Source organism: Podarcis muralis, chromosome 12 (genome assembly GCF_964188315.1).
Source record: "Podarcis muralis chromosome 12, rPodMur119.hap1.1, whole genome shotgun sequence".
In the NCBI taxonomy this organism is placed as follows: Eukaryota; Metazoa; Chordata; class Lepidosauria; order Squamata; family Lacertidae; genus Podarcis; species Podarcis muralis.
Window position 1 is genome coordinate 53,960,070 of NC_135666.1, and position 25,642 is coordinate 53,985,711.

The window sequence follows — 25,642 nt, forward strand, 5'->3', positions numbered from 1 at the left end:
TGCTAGCGCAAGTTAGGAAGGATACCCTGAAGATTCCCACACTTTCATCTTCACCCCAGTTCCTATGCCTCCTCCTCTTTTTTTCCCAGCCCGCCTTTGCGCTTTCAAAAGTTTTGTTGTTGCGAGCATTGTAGACTGCTGTTGTTCTGTGAATTGATTTGGTGTTCTCCGAATGCCAATTATTTCAGTAAGCAGATGAATTAAGCTGAATCAGTGCATGCCACAGCCAGCCACTAGCCTCATCCCTGATGTTGAACTCTCTGATCAGCCTTGCCCTAAGTTGTATGCAATAAGATACATGGGCGAACAATTCCATTCCCTCTGGAATCCTGATCATGCATGGAAGTCTTCATGGGTATGGATGAATGTATGTATGAGGGCACCCTCCCTCTTCATACTGTATGTTTGGACACCACGGGTGTGACTAATAGGACATATGACAGCTGGAGCAAGGCACCTTGGATCAGCTCATAAATTTGATCTGCTGAGCAGGGCTACACATATATCTTCCTGTCCATCTCCCTCATCCCACTTACTGTATTTTTCTCGCCATAAGACACACCTGACCATAAGACGCATCTAGTTTTTAGAGGAGGAAAACAAGAAAAAAAATATTCTGAATGAAACAGTGGATGTATGATTTTTTTGGTGCAGGCTGTAGCCATGGACATGCTATGTGATCTGATGGTGAATTTGGGGTGACCCAATGCAAAAATCCTGAGGATCCATGTGGATCCGTGCTTTGTAACCATTTTTTAGTTCTTTTCACTGATGTTCATTAATGCTCTACCAGTCAACCTTTAAAAAATGTATTATTAAAAGTGGTGAGATGTGTCCCATCTTTAATCTGAGAACTTATTCTGGAGCAAAGTCTCTTTTAAGCTTTCAGTTTTTGCCTTGTGCATTTAGACTTTGCTCTTTAGCTGATTCAGATGTCATTCCTTCCTTGACATGATAACTGACTTGGTGATAAATTCGGTCCTTTGGAGAAATAATAGCTTAGTCTCTCTTAAAAGGAAAGAAGTCCAAGAAGGATTCCAAAAGACAGAGAAAACACAAGCGTGTCCAAAATGAGACTCTCGCCAGCGGTTTCTTAAGGGAGCCTCTGTTAGAATCCTCTAGCTTTAATGGCATTTTATCACAAGAACCTGACTTGCAGAGGGAACAGACTTCTCCTTTTTTGGTAGAAATGAACCAGTATTTGTGCTGATGATAATCTTACATCAGCATGTCCCAGAGAGCATGCAAAGAGAAATCCAGAAGTAGCTCCACCTTTGAGTTAAAATGGCATTCAGTATTACAAACAGCAATGAGAGAACCCATAAAGGTTTTTGGCTGCTTGTCTTGGATAAACACAGAGACATTTAGTTTCTTATCCTGAGCAATAATTCAGAACCTTGCATCTGCAGAGCTGCTCTGCAAAATTCACAAGCATCTTTTGATTTCTGTTTTTTTTAAACACACACACACATTTCCAGAACTTCCTGTCTACAGACAGGGCCGGATATTCTTCACATCCAGCCCATCTAAACAGCAATTTAGCTCAAGTAACTTCCTTTCCAGTTGCAGAATTAGAAAGAGTTAATGTGTAGGGAAATCAACACAAATGAAAGGAAAACCTGTTTGAACTCTTGCTGGCAGCCTCCTTCCTCTCTTCTCACTGTGCAAATGCTCTTTTGTGTTTTCAGTTTGGAACTTGATTGTTTGAGTGTTTATATATTTCCCCAAGTAATGTGTGCTGATAATTCACCAGGAGCTCAATCCTTAGCAGTAGTATTCACTACATCAGTTTAGATCAGTGTCTCACAAACTTGGGTCTCCAGCTGTTTTTGGACTACAACTCTTATCATTTCTAGCTAGCAGGATCAGTGGTCAGGGATGATGGAGACCCAAGTTTGGTTTGGATGCTTCTAAATTTCTAGCATAGCAATTGGTGGTCTTCTTGTGAATCACTGCTGTGCAAGGTTTGAAGAAGGTTGTCCTTGATAGCCTTCTCTCTCTGCATTCCTATATCTAAAGGTGTCAAATGATAGGTAAACCTTATGTAGAGTTAAGCCTGAACTGCGTCTTAAATCTAACCTTAGATTGAGTTCTGGTAGTTAAGTTGCATAAAAGCTTTAATTTAACTTCAGAAAATGAATGCAAACAATTTTTCAAAATTCTCCAAATGTTTGCAGATTATTATTAATTCTGTAAAAAATGATTTCCTTGCAAATGGAACTGTACTAATATTCTCCTTCCTTCCAGACCACTTCGGCTTTCTCATATGCATGACTTCAGCTATAAATACACGCTGATTCAAGGATTTCTGGTTTTGGTTTTGTTTAGATTGATCTAACACTCTCTGCCATACTTTGGACACATTACTTACAGCATTTTAGGCACTGGATTCTTTTCCCATGTGCTAATGTTTCTTGTTGCAGTTACAAAGGTAGAGGAGAGTTCGGAGGGGGAGAAACTATATTGAAACCCCCCAGGGATGTTTCTTTCCTTCGTTTGGAGACTTCCTGTGTAGTCAACACCTGTGATCTCATGATCCAAAAATAGATTCAGCTGTGCGGCAGCGGGGTTGGGGGAGCTTTTCTGCAATTAATTCTATTGAAAAAGCCCTCCCCAAACAAGCAGGGACTCCAAGATGTGAAACCAGAATTTGCTGAATTGGAGTTGTGGGTGTGCCTTCAGCACTTACTAATGAGATCATGGAAGAAAGCAGGAAATCTGTGTCCGGTGCCAAAGAAAATATTCTTTCCTTTTTTTTTTTTTATTAGAATTCCCCTTCCCCTTCCTAGAACAAGTGTGGAGATTCTTGCACTGGCAAACTCTAAAACAGTGAATCAGACACAAGGGTTGCATATGTGCTTCTGTGAATTATGCAGAAATAGTGACTGGATCTGTTTTCCCCTGGCACCCCTCCCCCATTCCCTTTTCCTTTTATAGAATGTCTAATGGATTGCAAGCTCCCAGACAGGGATTGTGTTGTCTTTTAATACTTGTACAGTTCCTGGACATGAGTGGCGCTGTGGGTTAAGCCACAGAGCCTAGGACTTGCCGATCAGAAGGTTGGCAGTTCGAATCCCCAGCTCCTGCCAACCTAGCAGTTTGAAAGCACCTCAAAGTGCAAGTAGATAAATAGGTACCACTCCGGCGGGAAGGTAAACGGCGTTTCCGTGCACTACTCTGGTTCACCACAAGCAGCTTAGTCATGCTGGCCACATGACCCGGAAGCTGTATGCTGGCTCCCTCAGCCAGTAAAGTGAGATGAGCGCCACAACCCCAGAGTCGGTCACAACTGGACCTAATGGTCAGGGGTCCCTTTACCTTTACCTTTACAGTTCCTGGAAAGTGTTAGGTCTTTCATAAATGATGTGTTGGTCCAGACCTTCATCCTTCAGCTCCACTGAAATCAAAGGAGCAGGTTAGTTGACGCTAACTTAAGAACACTAACTTAAGCTTGGATCCAACCGTAGAATAAAATATATCCACATGTGTAGTGTTGTCAAATGTGATAGATTTTTGGAGGAACAGCATAGCTCTATGCAGGTATTCAATTTGATCTTGAGGAGGGCTACATTGGGGTGGGCTACATCACATTCATCCAGTGCTTTACCAGCTGCACTGGCTCCCGGTGGAGTACAGGGTCAGGTTTAAGGTGCTGGTTTTGACCTTTAAAGCCCTATGCGGCCTAGGACCCTTGTACCTCTCCTAGTATGCCCCGTGGAGGCCCTTAAGGTCCACAAATGACAACATTTTGGAGGTCCCAGGTTTCAAGGTGGTTAGATTGGTCTCAACTAGGGCCAGGGCCTTTTCAGTACTGGCCCCGACTTGGTGCAACGCTCTGTCACAGGAGACTAGGGCCCTGTGGGAATTGACATCTTTCCGCAGGGCCTGCAAGACAGAGCTGTTCTACCTGGTCTTTGGTTTGGACTCAGTCTGACCCTTATGTTTCCCTCCCCTTATGGTTTTGATATATGGGCTACTATTAAAATGAGGCTGCATTTTAAATTGCATTTTAACCTTTATTTTAAATTGGTCCCCCCCATTATGTTTTTACTGTAATTTTACTGGTGTTAGCTGCCCTAAGCTTGGCTCTGGCCAGGGTGGGTGGAGTATAAATAAAAATTTATTATTCTTATTCTTATTCTTATTATTAATGTAGGGGGTTTGTTTGACATGGAACTTTTGAGTTTCCAAGGTTTGTGATCTCAAGGCGAGTTCTAATAGTGCTCAGCTACACACTGTTAGAAGGTCTCTTTATATCTTTGTAGTAAAGACTGAAGGTTGGGAGAGGAGAACAGTCCGCATGCATAGGGAATGGTTGAGTCTGGACCAGGACAAAGATATCTAGCTCTCTACACCTGTGATCAGGCTCAACACTTGAATAGGGCTCATAATATCTAATAGGGGTATTTCATTAGCTGCCATTCATTTTAATGAATGGGTAATTAAATAGTGTCTTTTTACAAAATGCAAGTCTGTAAGCTTTTTATTTTACCATTTTATTTTATCCTGTTCGGTTAAATCTATATCAAGGAATGTAAAAGGATGCTCATTGTTTCATCACAAAATGCTCTGAAGAAGCTGTTACTTATCTTTAGTTGTCTTTTGAACTTCCGCTCTCCGGATGTTCATAGCTGTCAGCTTGTTTGATCTTATCAAAAAATGTAAGTTAAAAAAACCCCTGTTGCATTTTGTCCAGGAAATGTCTCTTCTCAGTATACCGTTTTTTAATGTTTGTGTTGCTGGATTTCTTTGAGCTGCCTAGATGTATTTTTGCACAAGTAAGGTTTGAGGTATAAAATATATTTAAAGTTAAGAAAGCACATTCAGGCGTTCAACACTAGTTCACATATATTCAAGCCACGCAATTGAGTGACAAACTAGTTTGTTTTTCTTCCAGGGTTATAGTTCCTGACCCTTCTCAGGTGTTGAGTCTCCCTGGTCAATTGAGGAGTATTAAGTGTCAGGCTGGGACGCGAGTGGCACTGTGGGTTAAACCACAGAGCCTAGGACTTGCCAATCAGAAGGTTGGCAGTTCAAATCCCCATGACAGGGTGAGTTCCCGTTGCTCGGTCCCTGCTTCTGCAAACCTAGCAGTTCAAAAGCATGCCAAAGTGCAAGTAGATAAATAGGGACCGCTCCGGCGGGAAGGTAAACGGCGTTTCCGTGCGCTGCTCTGCTTCACCAGAAGCTGCTTAGTCATGCTGGCCACATGACCCGGAAGCTGTACGCTGGCTCCCTCGGCCAACAAAGCGAGATGAGCGCCGCAACCCCAGAGTTGGTCACGACTGGACCTAATGGTCAGGGGTCCCTTTACCTTTAAGTGTCAGGCTAAGCCCACATGTATTAAGGAAATGGTCATCCTGTCATGAGATGATCAAAACAAGAGGAGAAGGAGAGCAAAGCAGACTTAGATAACTGTATATAGGGACATAGAAACCTGTTTTACCTTGAGTTAGACAAATGTTTCCCAAACTTGGGTCTCCAGTGGTTTTCAGACTACAATTCCCATTATCCCTGACCACTGGTCTTGCTAGCTAGGGATGATGGGAGTTGTAGCCCAAAAACAGCTGGAGGGCCAGTGTTTGGGAAACACTGAGTTAGACCATTGGTCCACCTAGCTGTCAATCCCAGAAATGGGTAATCTGTGGCCTTCCACAAGTTGCTGGACTCCAACTTCCATTAGCCCAAGTCAACAACATTTAGAGCGCCACAGGTTTTTCACTGACTGGCAGCAGCCCTCTGTGGTTTCAAAAACAGGTTTGTCCTTGTCCTACCTGGAGAGTCCAAGGATCTTTTGCATGCAGAGCTCCTGCTGAACCACCTTGCTACAGCCCTTTGCGAAATATAAACAGTGTAGGTGGTTTGGGGAAACCCTGGTGTTCCCCACAGCTATTTCAACACATCCTATTGCCTTCAGACCAAGGGCAGCACAACACATTTCACCTATGGCTGTAGTGCCACAGTCTGAAGGATGCAGCTGAGGATTCCTCACAGTGATGCAATAATTCTAGGTTATTTGCTATTGCAAGGGATCCAGGAGACTACCTTTCAGATGGCCTGAGAGTGAAAACATAGTACTTTCGCATCTTCAGACAGCTAATAATATAAAATGAACATGTTGTTCCAAGGCTTCCTTCTGTTTGAATGAATGATTGATTAAATTTAGACCCCACTCTTCCTTCAAGTAATTTAGGGCAGAATCTGTGGTTCTTTCCTCCCTCCATTTTATCTTCACCTGTGTGATACGTTCAGTTGAGAAAATTGGTCTAGTTACAAGATTACCCACTGAAGTGAACAAGGAGTTTGAACCCGGGTTTCCCCAGTCTTGGTTCAACACTGTACCAACTTTGTGACATACAGAGAGAATCGCTTATTTGAAATTTTCCATTAAATGCCTGTTGTTATTATTTGAAAATAAAGCAAACATGCTTCAGAAATATAAGGATTTAATGCTTGGTTAAAGGTAAAGGGACCCCTGACCTTTAGGTCCAGTCGTGACCGACTCTGGGGTTGTGGCGCTCATCTTGCTCTATAGGCCGAGGGAGCCGGCACACAGCTTCCAGGTCATGTGGCCAGCATGACTAAGTCGCTTCTGGTGAATCAGAGCAGTGCACGGAAACGCCGTTTACCTTCCCGCCGGAGCTGTACCTATTTATCTACTTGCACTTTGATGTGCTTTTGAACTGCTAGGTTGGCAGGAGCTGGGACAGAGCAACGGGAGCTCACTCCGTCACGGGGATTCGAACTGCCGACCTTCCGATCGGCAAGCCCTAGTTTCAGTGGTTTAACCCACAACGCCACCCACAATGCTTGGTTAGGTTTTTTAAATTAATATAGCGCTATTCGATCCTCATGGATGCTCCAACATGAGTGCTTTGAGTTGTTTTGAGCACAGTAAGCTTTCTTATTCCAGGTTAGACAATTTGCCCATCAGGTCCAGTATTGTCTACTCTCCAAGATCATAGCAGAAGTCTTCTCCAATACTGTTACCACGACCTTTTTTAAAAAACTAGAATTTCTGGGAATCAAAGCTAGGACGCTTTCCATGCAAAGTATCAGCTCCCCCACTGAGTTATGGTCACTCTTTTTTGTTCATTGGCCCCAAAAGGCTCTGTTCGTACAAGATCCATAGTTTGACTTTGTTTGTATAATCCGGTGGCCTTGATCCCAAAACGCGCAACAGAACAAGATTTGATTCTAAACCATGGGTAGGCAAACTAAGGCCTGGGGGCTGGATCTGGCCCAATCGCCTTCTAAATCTGGCCCACGGATGATCCAGGAATCAGCGTGTTTTTACATGAGTAGAATGTGTACTTTTCTTTAAAATGCATTTCTGGGTGGGGCATTCTCCCCCCCCCCCAAAAAAAAATAGTCTGACCCCCCAAGGTCTGAGGGACAGTGAACTGGCCCCCTGCTGAAAAAGTTTGCTGACCCCTGTTCTAAACTGTCCTAGGCAGTGCGCATGCGTATAACTTACAGAAGTTCGTGTTCTTCAGCGATACATTTTTCTGCAGCATTCTTTCAATTAAAATCCGGATCATGTTCTCCTAAGGTAACCATAGCTCTGTTAAACTACTGAGAATATAAATGAAAATACTAGATGAGAAGAAATGTGGGAGTTTAGGTTAAAGCGAAACCAAACATCATATTAGTGCATCCATGGAAAACCACAGCAGGCTGTTGGATGGTGATCAGCCTAACTGGTAGGCCTTGAGAAGATTATATGGAGGCATTTTCTAAAACTGCTCAGAGGGTCTTTTAATTTCTGAAAATAGGAGGCTCTTGGATGTGAGGAGTGAGTATATTCAGCTACATCCTTTTTAGGTTTTGCTCAAACCAAAACGGCTCACTTTTAATAATGATTAAGCCTTAGATGCGGGTGGCACTGTGGGTTAAACCACAGAGCCTAGGACTTGCCGATCAGAAGGTTGGTGGTTCGAATCCCCACAAAGGGGTGAGCTCCCATCGCTCGGTCCCTGGTCCTGCCAACCTAGCAGTTCAAAAGCACATCAAAGTGCAAGTAGATAAATAGGTAAACGGTGTTTCCATGCGCTGCTCTGGTTCACCAGAAGCGGCTTAGTCCTGCTGGCCACATGACCCGGAAGCTGTACGCCAGCTCCCTCAGCCAATAAAGCGAGATGAGCGCCGCAACCCCAGAGTCGGCCATGACTGGACCTAATAGCCAGGGGTCCCTTTACCTTTACCTTTAAGCCTTAGATAATGAGTCAATTTGTTGGTGAAACACACTTAGAAAATAACTGGTTTGGTGTGCAAACGTCCTGTCCTGACCATACGCAGGAGCACATGAGACCTGATGGATACCTGAAGGTGGCTTAGTTAGGGAGGAAGGAAGTTGCAGATCACTGGTCCATCACAGAGAGTCAGTGGAAGGTGTTGGAGACAAATTAAGGGGACATACTTTCCCTCATGCTCTTGATAGCCAAGCTTTGCAGTCAACTTTGCAAAGGAAAAGTAAACTAAGTTATCTGCATTGTGCTCTTATTGTGGTCATTTAACCACTTAGTAACTATTTTGCAACCTGGAATACCTTTCAACAATGCTATGTTTTTCTTCTTCTCTGTGACTGTTATAGAAACTGTAGCTAAATTCCTGTTGAGAGCAACAAAGTCACAAGCTAAGATCTAGTCCAAATAAATGTAACTATGCTTCTTTACCGTTAGGTAGTTAGTTGGTATTATATCTAATCTTATATTTGTTTGTTTGTGTAACTAGATTTATATACTGCTTAATCAACAACCAAAAACTCTAATCAGTTTATATAAAATAGTATAAAATATTAATTGAAAATACAGTTAAAACAAATGTAAAAAAGCGGTTTAAAAAACAAGCATACATAATAACATTGCATGTTGAAATTACATGTGTGGGGTTTGCCTAAACAAATAAAATTTTAGCACATGTTGAAAGCAATACAGCAAAGGCACTTGCCTAATATTAGTATTTTTATATATTACTGGATATGCAAGTCTTATTGTGAGTTCTGTTGATTGACTCAGTTAAATCCCACTGGTTTCATTGGGAAGAAAGTGCATCTAACTTTGTCTGGATACAGCCCAATGTTTTCTTCTCTCTGCCACAGTTTCATGTACTGAAGCATTTCCTCGCTTTCCCCTCTTTTTCAGGATGAGATGGGCATTGCTTGCGAGTTGCTGGAGCCAGACTCTGACTTTCTGAAGTGCAGCGTGGGCTTCCCCTTCATGAGATCAAAGTCGAAGGTAGAGAGTTATGGTTTTCAGTAGCTGTGAGCTTCTCTGTGTAACAAGCGGACCTTTGGGTCTCTGACTGCTTTGCAAACACGGCATGGCTTTGCGCCTTGACCACAGAGGTGCTGTGGTCACCATTCGGCTCTCGCTGTGAAGTGCCCTTGGTCTTTCCTCACCAAACAAAGTTCAATGGTCGGGCTGTGGCGGCTGTTCGTAGCCACAGAGCCCTAATAGAAGCTGACTGAGAATTCTAATGTGAGTTCTTTTTAGCGGCCAGAAAATAATGCTATGAAGCTTCCTTGGCTGACATTTGGAGGAGAGCAGTCCACCATTTCTGTCCTTAGCTGCCCTGCTTTATCATGTATTGTCTCCTGCTATTCAAAGTATGTAATGTTCAGATACATGCTATGCAACGCAGAGCCAATGAAAATAAATGGTGGTGTTATTTTTTCATTCCGAATTTTTATTTGTCATATTTTTTCAGTTAGCTAGTGGGCCTATATCCTTTCATTCCTACAGTGCTGCTGGGTGTTTCAAAGCTAGATTTTCTGTGTACAACCAGTGAAGCCAATTGCCAAATCTATTTTGAATTCTTCAGTATTTAGTTATTTCCTGTTCCTTGCTGTTCCCAGTTTCTTGAACTTGGGAGGGGAGCGCCTGTCATGGGACAGCGATGTAGCTGCTTTGTGTTTACTCACATTTGATGGCATGCTGTGGTACAGATCCGAGAGGGGCCATACTTCCAATGTTGGATATGAGTTCCTGTCTGTACTTGCATATGTGAGTAATGCATGCAGGTGACGTTGGTTATGTATAGAAAAACAACTATGGCTCTTTACCTATGAAAGCTTTAGGCATTTCAAATGGTGCTCAATGTATGCATTTTAGAGAAATGGCAGCAATGTCACGGAAGAAATGTATTTCATTCCAATATGGTTCATATCCAGAACAAGATCCACAACGTGCTAAACACTGTTTTCTTCTCCTCTCCTAGTATGAGTTCAGCGTCATCTTTGATACTAGTCATTTGTCTGGGGAAGAGGACATTCTCTCATTCCTTGTCACTGCTCAGAGGTAAAGTATATTTCACTTTTAATCTTCAGGCAGATAGACGCAGGAAAAAGATGGTTTTATGGAGAAAGAGAAAAAACTGGCATGGGACTGAAACAGACTGACTTGTTCATCCTTAGCTAGATATGGACATATTTGGAGGAAAATATTTATCGAATGCTGGCACAAATTCCTTCATTTTCTTTCATTTTTTAAAAGATGCACAATGGTTAACGTTTTAGCATGCCATTTGCAGAGAGGCCAAGATTTAAATACTGGTATGTGTATAGATGATAAGAATATTCAGAAAGGCACAGTATTCAGGATGCAGGCAAGAGTCCTGGAAGGATTAAAACCAGCGTATAACAAAGAATCTTTGCTCTCCTTTTAAGGAAGAACATAAATGGTCAGTGATGTAATATAATTTAGCGTCTCAAGTGACTGAGACAGTCCATTCCCACGTTGCTCGTTCCTTGAATGTAGCCTTGAATGCTTTTAAAATGGGCCATTTATTTCGTTTTTCCTGATGCTGTGGGAAGTTGCATCCCTGGGCTGTCTCCACTGTGGATCCTTTTTTTATTATGGATATGAGTTATGCACCACTCGCAACCCTACATTTTTGTGGAGGTTTTACATGGCATTTTGGTTTTTTGTGTTCAAAGCACAGGTTTTCTCACAGCCATTTGCTGATTTCCTGGTGAGAATAATAATAATAATAATAATAATAATAATAATAATAATAATAATAATTAATTTTATTTATATCCCGCCCTCCCCAGCCGAAGCTGGGCTCAGGGCGGCTAACAGCAATAAAATAATAAGGAATTTCTAGGACTTGCCTCAGAGGTATCCCTGTCATTACCACGTTCATTACCAAAACTCTCTGCTTAGACCAGTGAGGGAAAACACAGAACATGATTTCATACATGATTTATTAAGATCTGCACAACATTTGTGGTGCCAAGGGATCGTGACATTAAACCTGATAATAGCTCATAAAGAATAACTTGATGCGTTGGCTTAATCTCTCCCTGTTCTGTAATGACCTAAGATACAGCACACAAAAAAGGCATTATTCCTTTTCCAAGCACCATTCTAAACTGACCGAGAAGCATCCTTTCCAATCTCTCTAGGTATGGAGATTAGTCAACACAGCCACATTTGTGCATGATGAATAATCGATGATCGTGCCTGGCTAGGGACCACTTTGAGATGGTGCAACTTATCTTTGTTGTATGTTGTGGCAAGATCCAGAGAACCTTGAAGCTGGGATAGGTTTACTCATTCCATTCTTGCATCCACTAAATTTAATTTTTCAGCCACGACTGCAAAAAAACAACAACTTATTTTCTGGCACTCCAGTGAAATATGCAATTGGGTCCAAGCCAGCAAGCTGACAGCTTTTATTTGATGTTGATGCCCCATATACAGGGGGCCTTTTGGCCTCCCCCTATCCAGATTTGAAAGTCCTCGTGAGGCTGCTGAGCTGAATGTTTTTCTGCCCCCGAGGATATCCTGAAGTCTGCTAGGAGAGCGTTCGGGCCAGCTCTCAGTCTGACTATAGATCCCTCATAATGGGTGTATAGGGATTTGATAAAGAGAGTGCTGAAAACTATAACGCACAGTGCACACTTCCCATAATTATAAGCCACAAAGAAGCAAAGCCCATCTGCGATTAGCCGCAGGAAATAGTTAAACTCACACGGGAATAAACAGCTCAGCTTCATGAACTTTGGCTCTTAGAACCCACCACTTCTAAAGCATAGGCTTCTGCTTTTTGATGATGTTAGATGTGATGTTAGATGCATGAAAGGGCACAATCCCACGCTTGCATCTAACATAACAACCCTTGATCCTCTGCTTAAAACACACACACAGCCCCCACACAGAACAGTGGGAGATGAGAGAAAAGAGCCACTGGTTGCTAAAAGGGGGGAAAAGTAACTCTTCAGAAATACCAGGTGTGTGGAACAAGATCCGCGCTGCCAATGAATACCATGAGTGAGCTCAACACACCAGACGGTCAAGGCTACTTGCAACTTTACTCCTCAGATTGTATTATTATTTATTATTATTATTATCCACATATAGGCTAATAGTCGGGGGATTCAGTGGCAAGCTGCTGAGTAAATATGGGAGCTCTTGCACAACCTCAGCATCCCAGAGAGGCCTTTCCCAACCTCATGACCTCCAGACATTTTGGACTGCGTTGCTGATGAGACAGGATTTTTTTTTTGGAAAAACAGAAATATAGCATGTAAATTGTATATTTTCTTTGCAAAAGTGGCTAGCATGTCCCTGCACAAATAGGATTGTATGAAGTTATTCAAAAGCACAAGACATTACTGTATGGAGCGGTCCTAGCCAGGGGGCCTGTCAGCTAGCCATGTTCTATCTCAGGATATTGCATTCCATATCTGTGAACCCCCCCCCCCAATTTCCCAACAGCCCCTTTCAACTGTCAGCCTATGTTCCATGGCCATCAAGCATGTTCAGTCTCTTTTGGTTTCCTCCCCTTAACCCCCTCCCCCCAATATTGTTTCTACATTTGCAAGACTTGAGGTGTCCCCAAGCCTGCCAATTCTTCCCTCCATGGAATGCCGCCATTTTGACTCCGTAAGAAAATGGATTTGCCTTTAGCATATAGCAGGGATGTCCAACGGGTCGGTCACGGTCTACTGGTAGATCCCCACAAGGTTTTGGTAGATCGTGGTCGATCTCTGGCTCACTTTCCTTAGCATCGCTAAAAATGACTCCTGCCCTCCATTGTTGTATGTCCCTTGCCTTTAACCCCCCCAAAAAAGCTTTTTTTTAACCCCTAAGTTTTTCCCTCCTCCCTAAAGAAAGCTGAACAACTTTGAGCTGAACCCTATACAGGTAGATCACAGCTAGTCTTTAATTCTGAAAGTAGTAGATTGCAGTCTCTTGGGAGTTGGTCACCCCGGCGTATAGGATACTTTTACAGAGGTTCTGTCTGTTAACTACATTTCTAAGCCCCATAATTTCTTTTAAGCCCAGCAAGGACCTTCTTCCTGTTTTCTCCTGCAGAACAGTGAATGCTCCCCCATATTCTAGGTTCTAACACAGCAGAACTAGAACCAGTTTATACCTTAAGAAGAATCAAGTGCTTCAAAGCTTAAAACAGTATCACTTCAGACTTCAGGTAGGGTAACTGCATTTTTGAACGCTCCCCCATGGAGTCCGTTCTTGCACATAGGAAACCGACATGTCAGGTAAAATAAATGGATGGAACTCTTCATTACATATCTGCTTTGTAGATGCAAGGAGGTGTCTGGTTTTTTAAAGTGAACATTTTCATATTCATATATACAGCCACTCACCCTCGGCTTGAGACTCCTTCATTATCCTTGATAGTCTTTATATTTTATTTATTTTAAAATTACATTTATATCTTGCCTTTCCCCCAAAGAGCACAAGGTGACATGCACATGAATTTTCTCCTCTCCATTTTATCTCCACAACAACCCTGTGATGTCAGTTAGGCTAAGAGACAGTGACAGCAAATTTTCATGGCTGAGTGAGAATTTGAACCCAGATCTCCTGGGTCCCACAGGAAACCTCATCCAGGAGGGTTCATAGAATCACAGAATTGTAGAGTTGGAAGCGACTGAGATATATGAACATCAAAACTAGACTCAAGGCATTCCTTTGGTCGGTTGTGTATTGCAAAAATCATTTGCACAGCTAGCTTGATTCTCGTGTTTTTGACACAGTGGGAACCTGGAACACAACCTCCATGACAACTCTCTCATCCTGTCTGTTCCCCTGATGCATGAAGTGGACTCATCCATCACTGGGTAAGTAGCAGGTCATCAAATGAGCATGTGCACGCGCACAAAATTCCTTATATTATTTTAAGCATCTCTTCTGGGAGGAAAAAGAAATACATTCTTTTCCTTGTTTACAAGTAAAGCTGGGGCCAGAATGCCTCTTTCCTCTGTACTAACTTCCCAGACTCTGAAAGCAGGACATGATGATAGGATTGTGTGTGTGTGTGTGTGTTTTGCTTCAATCTTCGTTGCTCTTCCTCAGTGCAGAAACATTAGGCATTAATTACAGCACTGTAAACCACCTAAAAGAAGAAGAAAGACATTATTTCTGAGGTCAAATCAAATGTTTTGGTTCAGGCCCGCTAGACCAAAGGTTAGGGTCAAATGTTCTGGGATAGTACAGGTCACACGGAGGTCTTGCTATGAGCCTTTCTGTTTTATTTCACAGTCAGAATTCTGTTTATGCTTTCCCTTTTTTTGTAGGATAAAGGCACTCAAAGAGAAATAGATAGTTTAAAATGGCTATTTAGAAGGGGAGGCTATTTGTGCAAGAGAAATACAAAATGGGGCATTTTTGGGCACTCAAATACGACCTCCTCTTTCTCTCAGAGTGGTCTCTCCCGGTTCTTTTGTTTATGGGGAGTCTGTGCCAGCATCTCAATTTATTCAGCTGGAAGATCTGGAGTGTCATTTTCAGGAGCTCAACGTCACACTTCAGGTAAGAATTAAGCACAAGGTATGTTTGTATTTGTGTGGGCTTTTCGTTGTGACTGGTTTTCCTATCAACAGTTCAGCATGCAAAGTCTTCCTGGCTTTATGGAGAACGCTGCTAAGCTCTAAAAGATTTAGAATCCTATCTTCTGGCTAATCATTAGAGAAACCTATGGATTTTCTGTGGTGCTGCCGTACCCTCTGAATTACTCATTTGTTCAGCGGTGGGCAGCCTAGGGGCACTGTTCACTGACAGAGATCCTCGCCAGTGGAGACCAGTGAATCCAAGCCAGTGTGGAGGAAGAGATTCTTCCTCCTCATCTAAAACCTCTTCCAGGATGGTAGATTTGGGTTTCGGGTTGCTCTGAAAGTTCCTTCCAGCCCAAGTTGAGCACTGTTAAATTTCATAGTAATAATAATTTAACAACAACAACATATTATTTATACCCTGCCCATCTGGCTGGGTTTCCCCAGCCACTCTGGGCAGCTCCAAAGGTAAAGGGTAAAGGGACCCCTGACCATTAGGTCCAGTCGTGGCCGACTCTGGGGTTGCGGCGCTCATCTCGCTTTATTGGCCGAGGGAGCCGGAGTACAGCTTCCAGGTCATGTGGCCAGCATGACTAAGCCGCTTCTGGCGAACCCGAGCAGCATATGGAAACGCCATTTACCTTCCCGCCGGAGCGGTACCTATTTATCTACTTGCACTTTGACGTGCTTTCGAACTGCTAGGTTAGCAGAAGCAGGGACCGAGCAACGGGAGCTCACCCCTTCGTGGGGATTCGAACCGCCAACCTTCTGATCGGCAAGTCCTAGGCTCTGTGGTTTAACCCACAGCGCCACCCGCGTCCCAAACAGCTCCAAACAGAACACTATAAACAGAATAAAACATCAAACATTAAAAACTTCCCTAAACAGGGCTGCCTTCAGATGTCTTCTAAAAGTCAGATAGTTGTTTATTTCCTTGACATCTGATTGCAGGGCGTTCCACAGGGCAGGTGCCACTACTGAGAAGGCCCTCTGCCTGGTTCCACTGTTTTCAGAGGGAGAGATCTGAGCAAGTGACTAAGTATCCCCAGAGGATTTTAAAAAGAGCATAACTTTGGTTGGATTATGATTATCCTGATTACGAAGAACATTTCCCAGATCCCAAAGGTTGCCTGAGCAAGTCCCTCTTTGCCCTTCGTTTCCCATCCAAACTAATCTTGGGTCCTTGCAGTGTGATAAAGTCTTTTTAGACACTAGCTGGAACTGCAGAGTGACAGATGGCACAATGACGGGAACTTGCAACTAGTAATATTTCATGCATGCCTATTTTTACCCTTTCCTCTTAAACACAATGCTTTAAAAAAAGAAAAGAAAAAAGAGTAACACATGCCTTCCCAGTATGGGGAAGTTACTAGTTCACACCAGTTAATTCCTTACTGGCTGCTATTCAGTTGTTTGCTGGGAAAGAATGGGAAAAAGTGTGTTCTCCCTTGGATTCCAGGACATTAAATATCCTGTGAACCATGCTGCTAACTTAGGCACTACGGTTCTAGAGTTTACATCAGGCATAGGCAAACTCGGCCCTCCAGATGTTTTGAGACTACAATTCCCATCATCCCTGACCACTGGTCCTGTTAGCTAGGGATGATGGGTGTTGTAGTCAACAAAACATCTGGAGGGCCGAGTTTGCCTATGCCTGGTTTACATCTTTGCCCATGTGATCTTCATATAAGAAACCAAAAAGAGAACAAATGCCACATAAATGAAATGCTTTGACTGCTTGATGATTTATTTATTTATTTAGGAGCAGAGCATCTAATTTAGGGCTTTTCCAGATTAATTTCGGGTGGGGAAATCTTTCTGGAAAAGCAACTTAACTCTCTTCACTTTTCTTTCAAGCTTTCTGCTACAAACTTTCATCTGTAAGGCCGATGGGAGTTGTAGTCCTAAACATCTGGAAGGCACCAGGTGGGAGGAAAGCTGATGTGGAGTATAATAATAATAATAATAATAATAATAATAATAATAATAATAATAATTTATTTATTATACCCTGCCCATCTGGCTGAGTTTCCCCAGCCACTCTGGGCGGCTCCCAGTCGAGTGTTAAAACAATACAGCATTAAATACTAAAAACTTCCCTAAACAGGGCTGCCTTCAGATGTCTTTTAAAGATAGGATAGCTGTTTATTTCCTTCACATCTGAAGGGAGGGTGTTCCACAGGGAAGGTGCCACTACCGAGAAGGCCCTCTGTCTGGTTCCCTGTAACCTCACTTCTTGCAATGAGGGAACCGCCAGAAGACCTTCAGTGCTGGATCTCAGTGTCCGGGCTGAAAGATGGGGTTAGAGACGCTCCTTCAGGTGTACAGGACCGAGGCCGTTTAGGGCTTTAAAGGTCAGCATCAACAGCTCGGAAACGTACTGGGAGCCAATGCAGATCTCTCAGGACTGGTGTTATGTGGTCCCGGCGGCCACTCCCAGTCACCGGTCTAGCTGCCGCATTCTGGATTAATTGCAGTTTCTGGGTCACCTTCAAAGGTAGCCCCACGTAGAGCGCATTGCAGTAGTCCAAGCGGGAGATAACTAGAGCATGCACCACTCTGGCGAGACAGTCCGTGGGCAGGTAGGGTCTCATCCTGCGTACCAGGTGGAGCTGGTAGACAGCCGCCCTGGACACAGAATTAACCTGTGCCTCCATGGACAGCTGTGAGTCCAGAATGACTCCCAGGCTGCGCACCTGGTCCTTCAGGGGCACAGTTACCCCATTCAGGACCAGGGAATCCCCCACACTCTGCTTTATATGTATAGCCTGCTTTGCATGACATATTGAGCCAAACAATGGCTCCCTGGGACTGCACAAACATGCCAGCTTCCAAAGAGGAATTTGTACCTCCTTTGCTCCTCCTTGGTCCTTTTAGCTTTGCAGGGCAGCTAAGCTAAAGGTTTGGCTTAGTGTGCCATCCTTAACCACAAACTTTAGCCAAAAGCAAAGCTTTGCTCAAGGAGGAGGCAGCTCAGCTACAGTCGCAGGTTTGGACAACATGCTAAGCCAAACTGTGGTTTAGCTGCTGTGCTGTGCTGTGCTGAGCTGAAAGGGCCTGGGAAGAGCCAAGTGCCTGCATTCACCTCCCTGCAAGGCAACACGTTCATGCGTTTGCACTAAACCATGCTTTGGCTTAGTGTTACATGTGAACGGGGTCACTGTATGATGTTTTGAGAGTAAGCAAAGCCTATGCAGAGAGAGAGAGCAGTGCTTCCTGAAAAAAATTAAAGCTTTTGTGGCCTTTCACGAGAATCCTCTCAAAATGGTTGTACAGTGGTACCTCCGGTTAAGTACTTAATTCATTTTGGAGGTCCGTTCTTAACCTGAAACTGTTCTTAACCTGAAGCACCACTTGAGCTAATGGGGCCTCCTGCTGCTGCCGCACCACCAGAGCACGATCTCTGTTCTCATCCTGAAGCAAAGTTCTTAACCCGAGGTACTATTTCTGGGTTAGCAGAGTCTGTAACCTGAAGCATATGCAACCTGAAGCGTATTTAACCCGAGGTACCACTGTAATGGAGATTGGGTTCCCTTTGGCATGGATGATAAGGTGTTTAGAAATAATTCTTGATCTAATTTATGCCTTAACTCCATATGCACCTATTACACACACTGGCCTCCCTCTTACAGACAAAGAGTATGATATTTCACATGAATACTGGCAGTTTTTATTAAAAGGCTATGAAATTTTCTGCAGTAAAATGGTAAACAATAAAAAAGTTAGGTAAACCACCATTGTACCATTCTATATGCTCAAGTGTTTCTAACTCTCTTCAATTATTTTTATTAATAATGAAAGCAGATTGAAAGCAGCCTAAAGTTGGATATTATCATTGAACGTGTTGTTCCAATACATTATAACTCTTAAAAAAAATATTATAGACTGATAAAAGTAATACAATTTGCTTAGAGAAAAGTTTTCTTTAAAAGTTTCTTTTTTAAAAAATAGGGGGGGGGGCTTTCATCTCCTTTGTTGTGAAGATTCAAATACCCCTTTTCGTTTCTTATTACGCTCATGTCTCATTGCAGAAGAGTTCCCAGTTCATTTGTTTTCTGTTACATTATTCTTGCATCTCATGCAGCAGTTAGGCCTTATTGTAGCTGGATCCTTTCCCCCCTTTTAAGTGCCTCTGGGACATTGTAAGGGTTTGGCATTCTGCACCACTTCTCTTTATCATTCATGCATTCCTCAAAGCACAAACAATGTTTGGAGAATGGTCTAGATGTTTGGAAATTTAGAGTTAGCTGGATTCTGAACAGCGACATAGACTGCCGCATATTCAGAGACTGAATCTTAAACAAGAGAGGACCGTGTCTCATTGAGATTTGTTTATTTTTCAGAATGTAAATGTTTTGACTGTTGCATCTATATATAAGTACGCAGAGCTGGATTAACGATTAGGTTCAGTTTTCTATAGTGACAGACTCCAGACCCACTGATAACCCTAATGATCATCTTTTAAATGCAAAGTTGTGGCATACAGTCCTTTCTGCAAGGCCTTTCCCCTAGTTTGGGGAGGCTCACGGAGCCAAGTGGTGATGTAAAGGCAGCTTGCACATTCATACTTGGATCCTCTTTCCTATTCTTACTCTACATGTTTTAGGGCTGGGCATTGGTTGTGGAAAACAAGTTTTAGAACTGAACCGTGGTTCAGATTTAAAGCACTTTTTGGTGTAACATGTAAATATCAAGGCACTACCAACTGGAGAGAAATCTCTGCTTTCTGGGCAGATTCATCCATGCAGCCTCAAATTTAGCTCGAGCTTCATAGATTCATAAATTTGCCTTGTGAAAGCCCCTCCCCATTCAACAGAATGGTGTGGTTTTTATGCCTTTATCATTGCTGCAATTTTATGTTGTAGGTGAAGTTCATGCTCCAGTTGTATTTGGTTATTGGGAAGCCTATGCTGGTTCTTGGTGGGGTTTCTATGCTAGTTAAAATGAATAAAAGTGTGTCACAGGTTTGTTTGTTTGTTTGAAGGTCTACAATGCTGGCCCAAGCACACTTCCTGGCTCTTTCGTCGACATTTCGTTTCCGAATCGTCTCTCGGCTACTGGAGCTGAAATGTTTCACATTCAACAGATGATGGTGAGATCTTTTTCAAAGTCTGTTCTGTGTAGCCCCTGGAAGCTGCTCTTGGTGGAAAGGACAGTAACATAAGAGTTTGTCCCAGAGTTGGCATTTCAAGGAATAAAGTCGGTATTATTCCTGCAGTAGCTACTGAATTTAAAGCTTTGACTTAAACTTATTTGGGAATTTAGCCTGCTTGTGCCTATTATGTTAAGCATCCATTCCTCAGTCGATAGCATAATGCAATGTTTTACTTCCCTTAAGAGATTATTGGCCCATTTCTATCCTCTTCCGGCTCAGTTTTTTAAAACTACTCCGTGGCTATTTTGAATGAAGGGTGGTAAAAGAAAAATCAGTCAAAAATAATAATCAATTCTGTGACTATCTGTCAATGTGTGTCAGATATGCTATACTACAACCTTATTCTTTCCTGTTGATAATCAGTGGCTCATAAATGGGTGTTCTGTATTCATAGACTTATATTGGCCTCAACAGGGTCCATGCAGGAAACTAGGAAAAGACCACACGTATCTCCATTTCCCCAACACATTAGTGTGACAAAATCTTCCTTACCACTGGGCAAGATGATATAAAGGATATATATACATTTCCCAAAAAGCCAGAAGCATTTCCCAAAAAGCCAGAAGCTTTTTTGTTAGGAATGGTTGGTAAAGAAATTAAAAAAGAAGACAAGATCTTGTTTCTATATGCTACGACAGCTGCAAGGATTATGTTAGCACAAAATTGGAAATTAGAAGTAATACCCAACATAAGTGATTGGCAGGTTAAAATGATAAATTATGCTGAGCTTGATAGAATATCAGGAAGATTAAGGGACCAAGACGAACAGAAATTTCATGATAATTGGAAGAAATATTTAATGTATATGGAATCTAAATCTCAGGTGACACTGGCGGGGTTGAAATAACTCTAACAGCGGGAAAGGCCTATGTGAAAGAGTTAAAAAGTATGCGACAATATAACTTATTCGATACTTACCAAAGGAGTGGAGGGAAGTCCAAGGTTCAGTTGAGACTAACTTAGTTATGTATCTTATTTATGATTTGTGAAGTGGATATAATTTGTATAAGGTATGTGGTGGATTTTTTGTTTATGTTTTCCTTGTAAATATGTGCAAATATGAATAAAAATTTATTTAACAAAAAAAAAAAGATGATATAAAGGACCAAGCTACCTCCAGGGGAGAGAGCTTGTCCTGTTGTAATTTAGTCATCAATATATAATGGGTTAAAAAGAAAACTGAAGTCTCCCGTGACACTTCCAACAGTCTAGAATGTCAACAGAGTCTTGTGACTCCAAGAACTGCACAGTGGCATAACAGAAAGCTAACAGGCATGAGACAGGAGTTGGTAATGCAGGTGAGCTGTGCAGAAGCAAGCTGGCAAGCTGCCTGCTAGTCCTGCAGAGGCTCCTTTTATTAGCAGAAGTCAGCAATTGGAAACAGTAGTGAAACCACCCTGAACTTAACGTATTTCCATCTACACACATTTCCAGCGTTAGCAAATACACGTGTCAGCAGGTGCTTCCCTCAAATGTTCCTCCCGAGGAACATCAAGAGACTTGATTATGTCTCTGTTTTCCGCCATGCTCCAGCGAAGCGATATGTCTAGCAACCAAATTGTGAAAGGACAAAAGGTCAAGGGAAACAGGCGAAACGCTCCTTGACATACTGTTGCACGTCTGGTGCGTGGTTTGCCTTCGCAAAGCAAAGCGTTACCTCTACAGAAAACAACCTAAAAAACCGAGGCCTAGATAATGTTGCTTGCTTCTGTGTAAATTGTCAGTGTCTGAATGGTTCATATGTGAATATGAATTAGCCGTCATAACCAGTCACAGTAAGTATTTTAATTTCAGTTATTGTTTAGTGTGCATTTACTATAATTATTTTTCCACACTTTCCATTTCACATTTCCTCCCCTTTTCTTCTATGCCTTTTTACATGAGGATCCTGTTTACATTTATTCACATACAGTTCCTCATATAGTACAGGTAGATTTATAAATAAATGCTATCACCTGATGTCAACTCAAAGACAATGTGTTTTAACGGAGGCACTTCACACACATTTGGAGAAGAGTAATGGACGTGGGTGTGTATGTGTGAACCAACTCAAATTGGAAGAGGTTGTTTCTTTAAAAGATTTATAATGTACTCTTTGAGAACATGCTTCACAAAACAGTTCACCTAAAAATCCAAGTACGATATAAAAACCTTTTAAAATATCCATTTCATAATAATACCGAAGCCTAAAAGCCAGCACAGAGGTAAACAATAAAACTCAGCCAGAACACAGTGTAGCTTCCCCACTTTATAACTCTAGGCTATGTTAACCATTGAAAACCATAGGGTCTTCAAGGCCTGCTCAGAGGACATAAGGGATAGGTCTTACCTAATCTCAGAAGGAATGGAGTTCTGTGTTTGCGAGGCCAACTTAAAGAAAGCCCTAATACAAGTGACGGCCAGCCTAACGGTCTTCTCTGGCAGGTACCTAAGCTGGTTGTGGAATTTAGGTAGAATTTACTCACATCAATGTAACTGCACTTTGAATGCTTTACGGTTCCAAGACAGGGAAAGAAAGAACATAGAGCCAATTACTTTTAGGTGGTTTCATATCCTTGATGATGATGATGATAATAATAATAACAACAACAACAACAACAAATTTTATTTGTATCCCGACCTCCCCAGCCGAAGCCGGGCTCAGAGCGGCTAACAACAGTAAAACGATAAAACATTCTAAAATTATTTCATTATAAAATTAATTCCAATCAAATTAATGGCAACCATTGGGCTAGAAGTTCTGTGAGGATTGCCAAAGGAGGGAGTCAGGCTGTGCCCTGGCCAAAGGCCTGGTGGAACAGTTCTGTCTTGCAGGCCCTGCGGAAAGATGTCAAGTCCCGCAGGGCCCTAGTCTCTTGTGACAGAACGTTCCACCAGATCGGAGCCACAGCCGAAAAAGCCTGGCTCTGGTTGAGGCCAGCCTAACCTCTCTGTGGTCTGGGACCTTCAAGATGTTTTTGTTTGAAGACCGTAAGTTCCTCTGTGGGACATACCAGGAGAGGCAGTCCTGTAGGTACGATGTGAGTACCTTAGGCCCAGTACTCAAGCTTTCATGGTGACAATTGAGCTCCAGTGCCACTCTTTGGTGGAAAAGGAGAAGACCCGGAGAAAAGTCCTTTCCTTGCATGGTCTTAGGTTTCATGTTGCAGGGTGGCAAAGAAAGGGGGGGAGGGAGTTCCACAATATAACCGTGCATTAGCTTTACAATCACCTTTCAATTTCTCCTTTGACATATTTAGTGGAAAAGAGGAATAAAATTCCAAAACATTTTAGAGGTGCTTTAGGAGCAGGCAGGGGGCAGTCAATATCCTTTCTCAAAAGCCTCAGACTTTAGGGATGGGCCGGAAGTCACTGCTTGAATTGTTTTTCTATGACCATTTATCTAAAAATTCTCATGTTTTAAGAATCTACAAATGAGGAGGTGGAGTATGTCTGGGTCATAGTCTGAGAGACGAAAGAGTTCCCATCCGCTCAGAGGCAAGGCAAAATTCACTTCTCTGCAATGGCCTGACCTTCTGCTCTGTAGCAGCTGGAAATTTTCTTTCTTCCTTGGCAATGCTCATTAGTGGCTCTGAAAGATTGATGTAAGCAAAATAATCTTTAATTGGAAATTGGTAGTGTAGTGCAGGCTATTTTGAGATATCCATCACATCGTATTCAAACGGGGCCTTTCGAGAGTTTTTTCATACAGTCATTGTCTAGTTGTTACTGTTTTGCTGCCTGTGGCCTAGCTGTCTTTTCTCAAAGCCATGCTTTTGCTGTGGGGTGACTGCATTTCCCCACCATGTTCACCTGCCGTCTTCTGCTATTGGAAAAATGTCATTCTCTTCCATCAATTACATTAGTTGGCGTGCAGCAGTTCCTAGATCAACTCTGCATCCCCAAATGTAAACCAGAGTTAGAGGTCATACATTTTCTATTATTGGGGAATACAGTGGTGCCTTGCAAGACGAAAATAATCCGTTCCGCGAGTCTCTTCGTCTAGCGGTTTTTTCGTCTTGCGAAGCAACCCTATTAGCGGCTTAGCGGATTAGCGCTATTAGCAGTTTAGCGGCTTAGCGGCTAAAAGGCTATTAGCGGCTTAGCGGCTTAGAAAAAGGGGAGGGAGTGAAAAAAATCGCAAGACTTGCAAGACGTTTTCGTCTTGCGAAGCAAGCCCATAGGGAAATTTGTCTTGCGAAGCAACTCAAAAACGGAAAACCCTTTCGTCTAGTGGGTTTTTCATCTTGCGAGGCATTCGTCTTGCGGGGCAGCACTGTAATCAGGAGCTCACCAAAGTTAGCGGCTAAATATCTTTATCTGGTTTTTTGTCATCAAAACACATTGCAGACGTCTGATCTCCCTGGAGACCTAGAGATGTAATGTTAGAATGTTAGACTGCTTTGCCTCTTTCATTTGACAAATGTTTTGTGCCACTTGGAAGGCGGTAATTCTGTATTGATTTGCTATGGATGATGCCAATAAAAGGTTTGGTGATGATGAGTTGGTGTGGTATGCAGTGTGTTCACACAAGTGTCACAAATCCCTTCACACCTGTACATTCAGCCAGCCTTTCTCAACCTTGGGTCGTCCCTTCATCCCCAGCCAGCAATGCCCAATGGTCAGGGATGAGGGGACTTGTAGTCCAAGACATATTGGGACCCAAAGCTGGGAAAGGCTGTGCCAAGCAGGTGAAAAACTCTTACCTGTTGTGCTCATCCTTCCCTAGTAGCTCTGATGTGTGTCTGACTATCAAAGCCACAGAACCAGGGATGGTCAGATGGGTTTTTCCACCTGCCACAGGAGAAAAACATGAGCCCCTCTAGTGAAGCCCCACCACAAATCCCTGCCCCTTGCCACAAGCCACGCCCCTTGCCACCCATATCATTTTCCTTCCTGAAGCACAGTGAGATGTGCCGCTTTCTTTAAATTCGGTGTGTTTCCTGTCTCCAAGACTGCATTGCACATCTCTACGAAGTTTCTCGAAAGCAAAATGATAAATGAGCATTGTGAAATCTGTATGCTTTCCTCTGTTGTGTAAATAGCATCTTTGGGGGAGTGAGTTAGATCAGAAGAGCTGCATGATGGAAACCGACAGGATGGGAGGCTGTTGTGGGAAGGGGAGGGAAGGGATTGTGAGAGATTATGGGAAGGAAAATGATGAAAGAGAAAGGGTGTATGTTGTGGAGACCGGAGGAGAAGACAAGGTGTGGTTCAGGCCACAAGGGTAATGGATTCATTAGCAGAGAGGGCTCAGAACTCCAGTTCAGGACATAGGCTGCCCCCTGGGCAACCAAGGGTGGCCCAAGTCCTTTTCCTACATGGAGTGATGGACAAGATGTCCCTGCCTAGTTCCATGTACAGAAGTCCACTGACTGATAGTTGACAACACTGGTGATAGGGAAGCAAACTCCACCACACATGAACGCAGAGGTGGGGCACCAAAGTTCTGTCCTCCCGCCACCTGGTCTTCAGTCCTTGCCTCTCTCAGCAGCTGCCACCTGAGCCAACTGCCTTGCAATGCAATGGTATCCCTTCAGAACAGATGTACATAACAAAAAGGTTGGGTAAAGGTGAGCAGTGCCAGTGTTTGGGATGCTTGACTTCTTCAGTCACTGTTTAGGAAGAAGAATTGTTGAGTAAGCTGAATGAATAGATTATCCTGTGTCACATGCAGCAAGGAAACAGAAGGTTTGCTAGGATAT

General features: G+C 42.9%; 1 protein-coding gene across 1 annotated transcript in view; it reads left to right on the plus strand.

The window, feature by feature from the left end:
• Positions 1-25,642, plus strand: part of ITGA9 (integrin subunit alpha 9) — a 243,351-nt gene that overhangs the window by 169,069 nt on the left and 48,640 nt on the right. Inside the window, exons 19-23 of the mRNA XM_028751023.2 lie at positions 9,144-9,236; positions 10,219-10,298; positions 14,009-14,092; positions 14,675-14,783; positions 19,788-19,895. Coding sequence (XP_028606856.2) covers positions 9,144-9,236; positions 10,219-10,298; positions 14,009-14,092; positions 14,675-14,783; positions 19,788-19,895 — 474 coding nt within the window. The remainder of the gene's footprint in view (positions 1-9,143; positions 9,237-10,218; positions 10,299-14,008; positions 14,093-14,674; positions 14,784-19,787; positions 19,896-25,642) is intronic.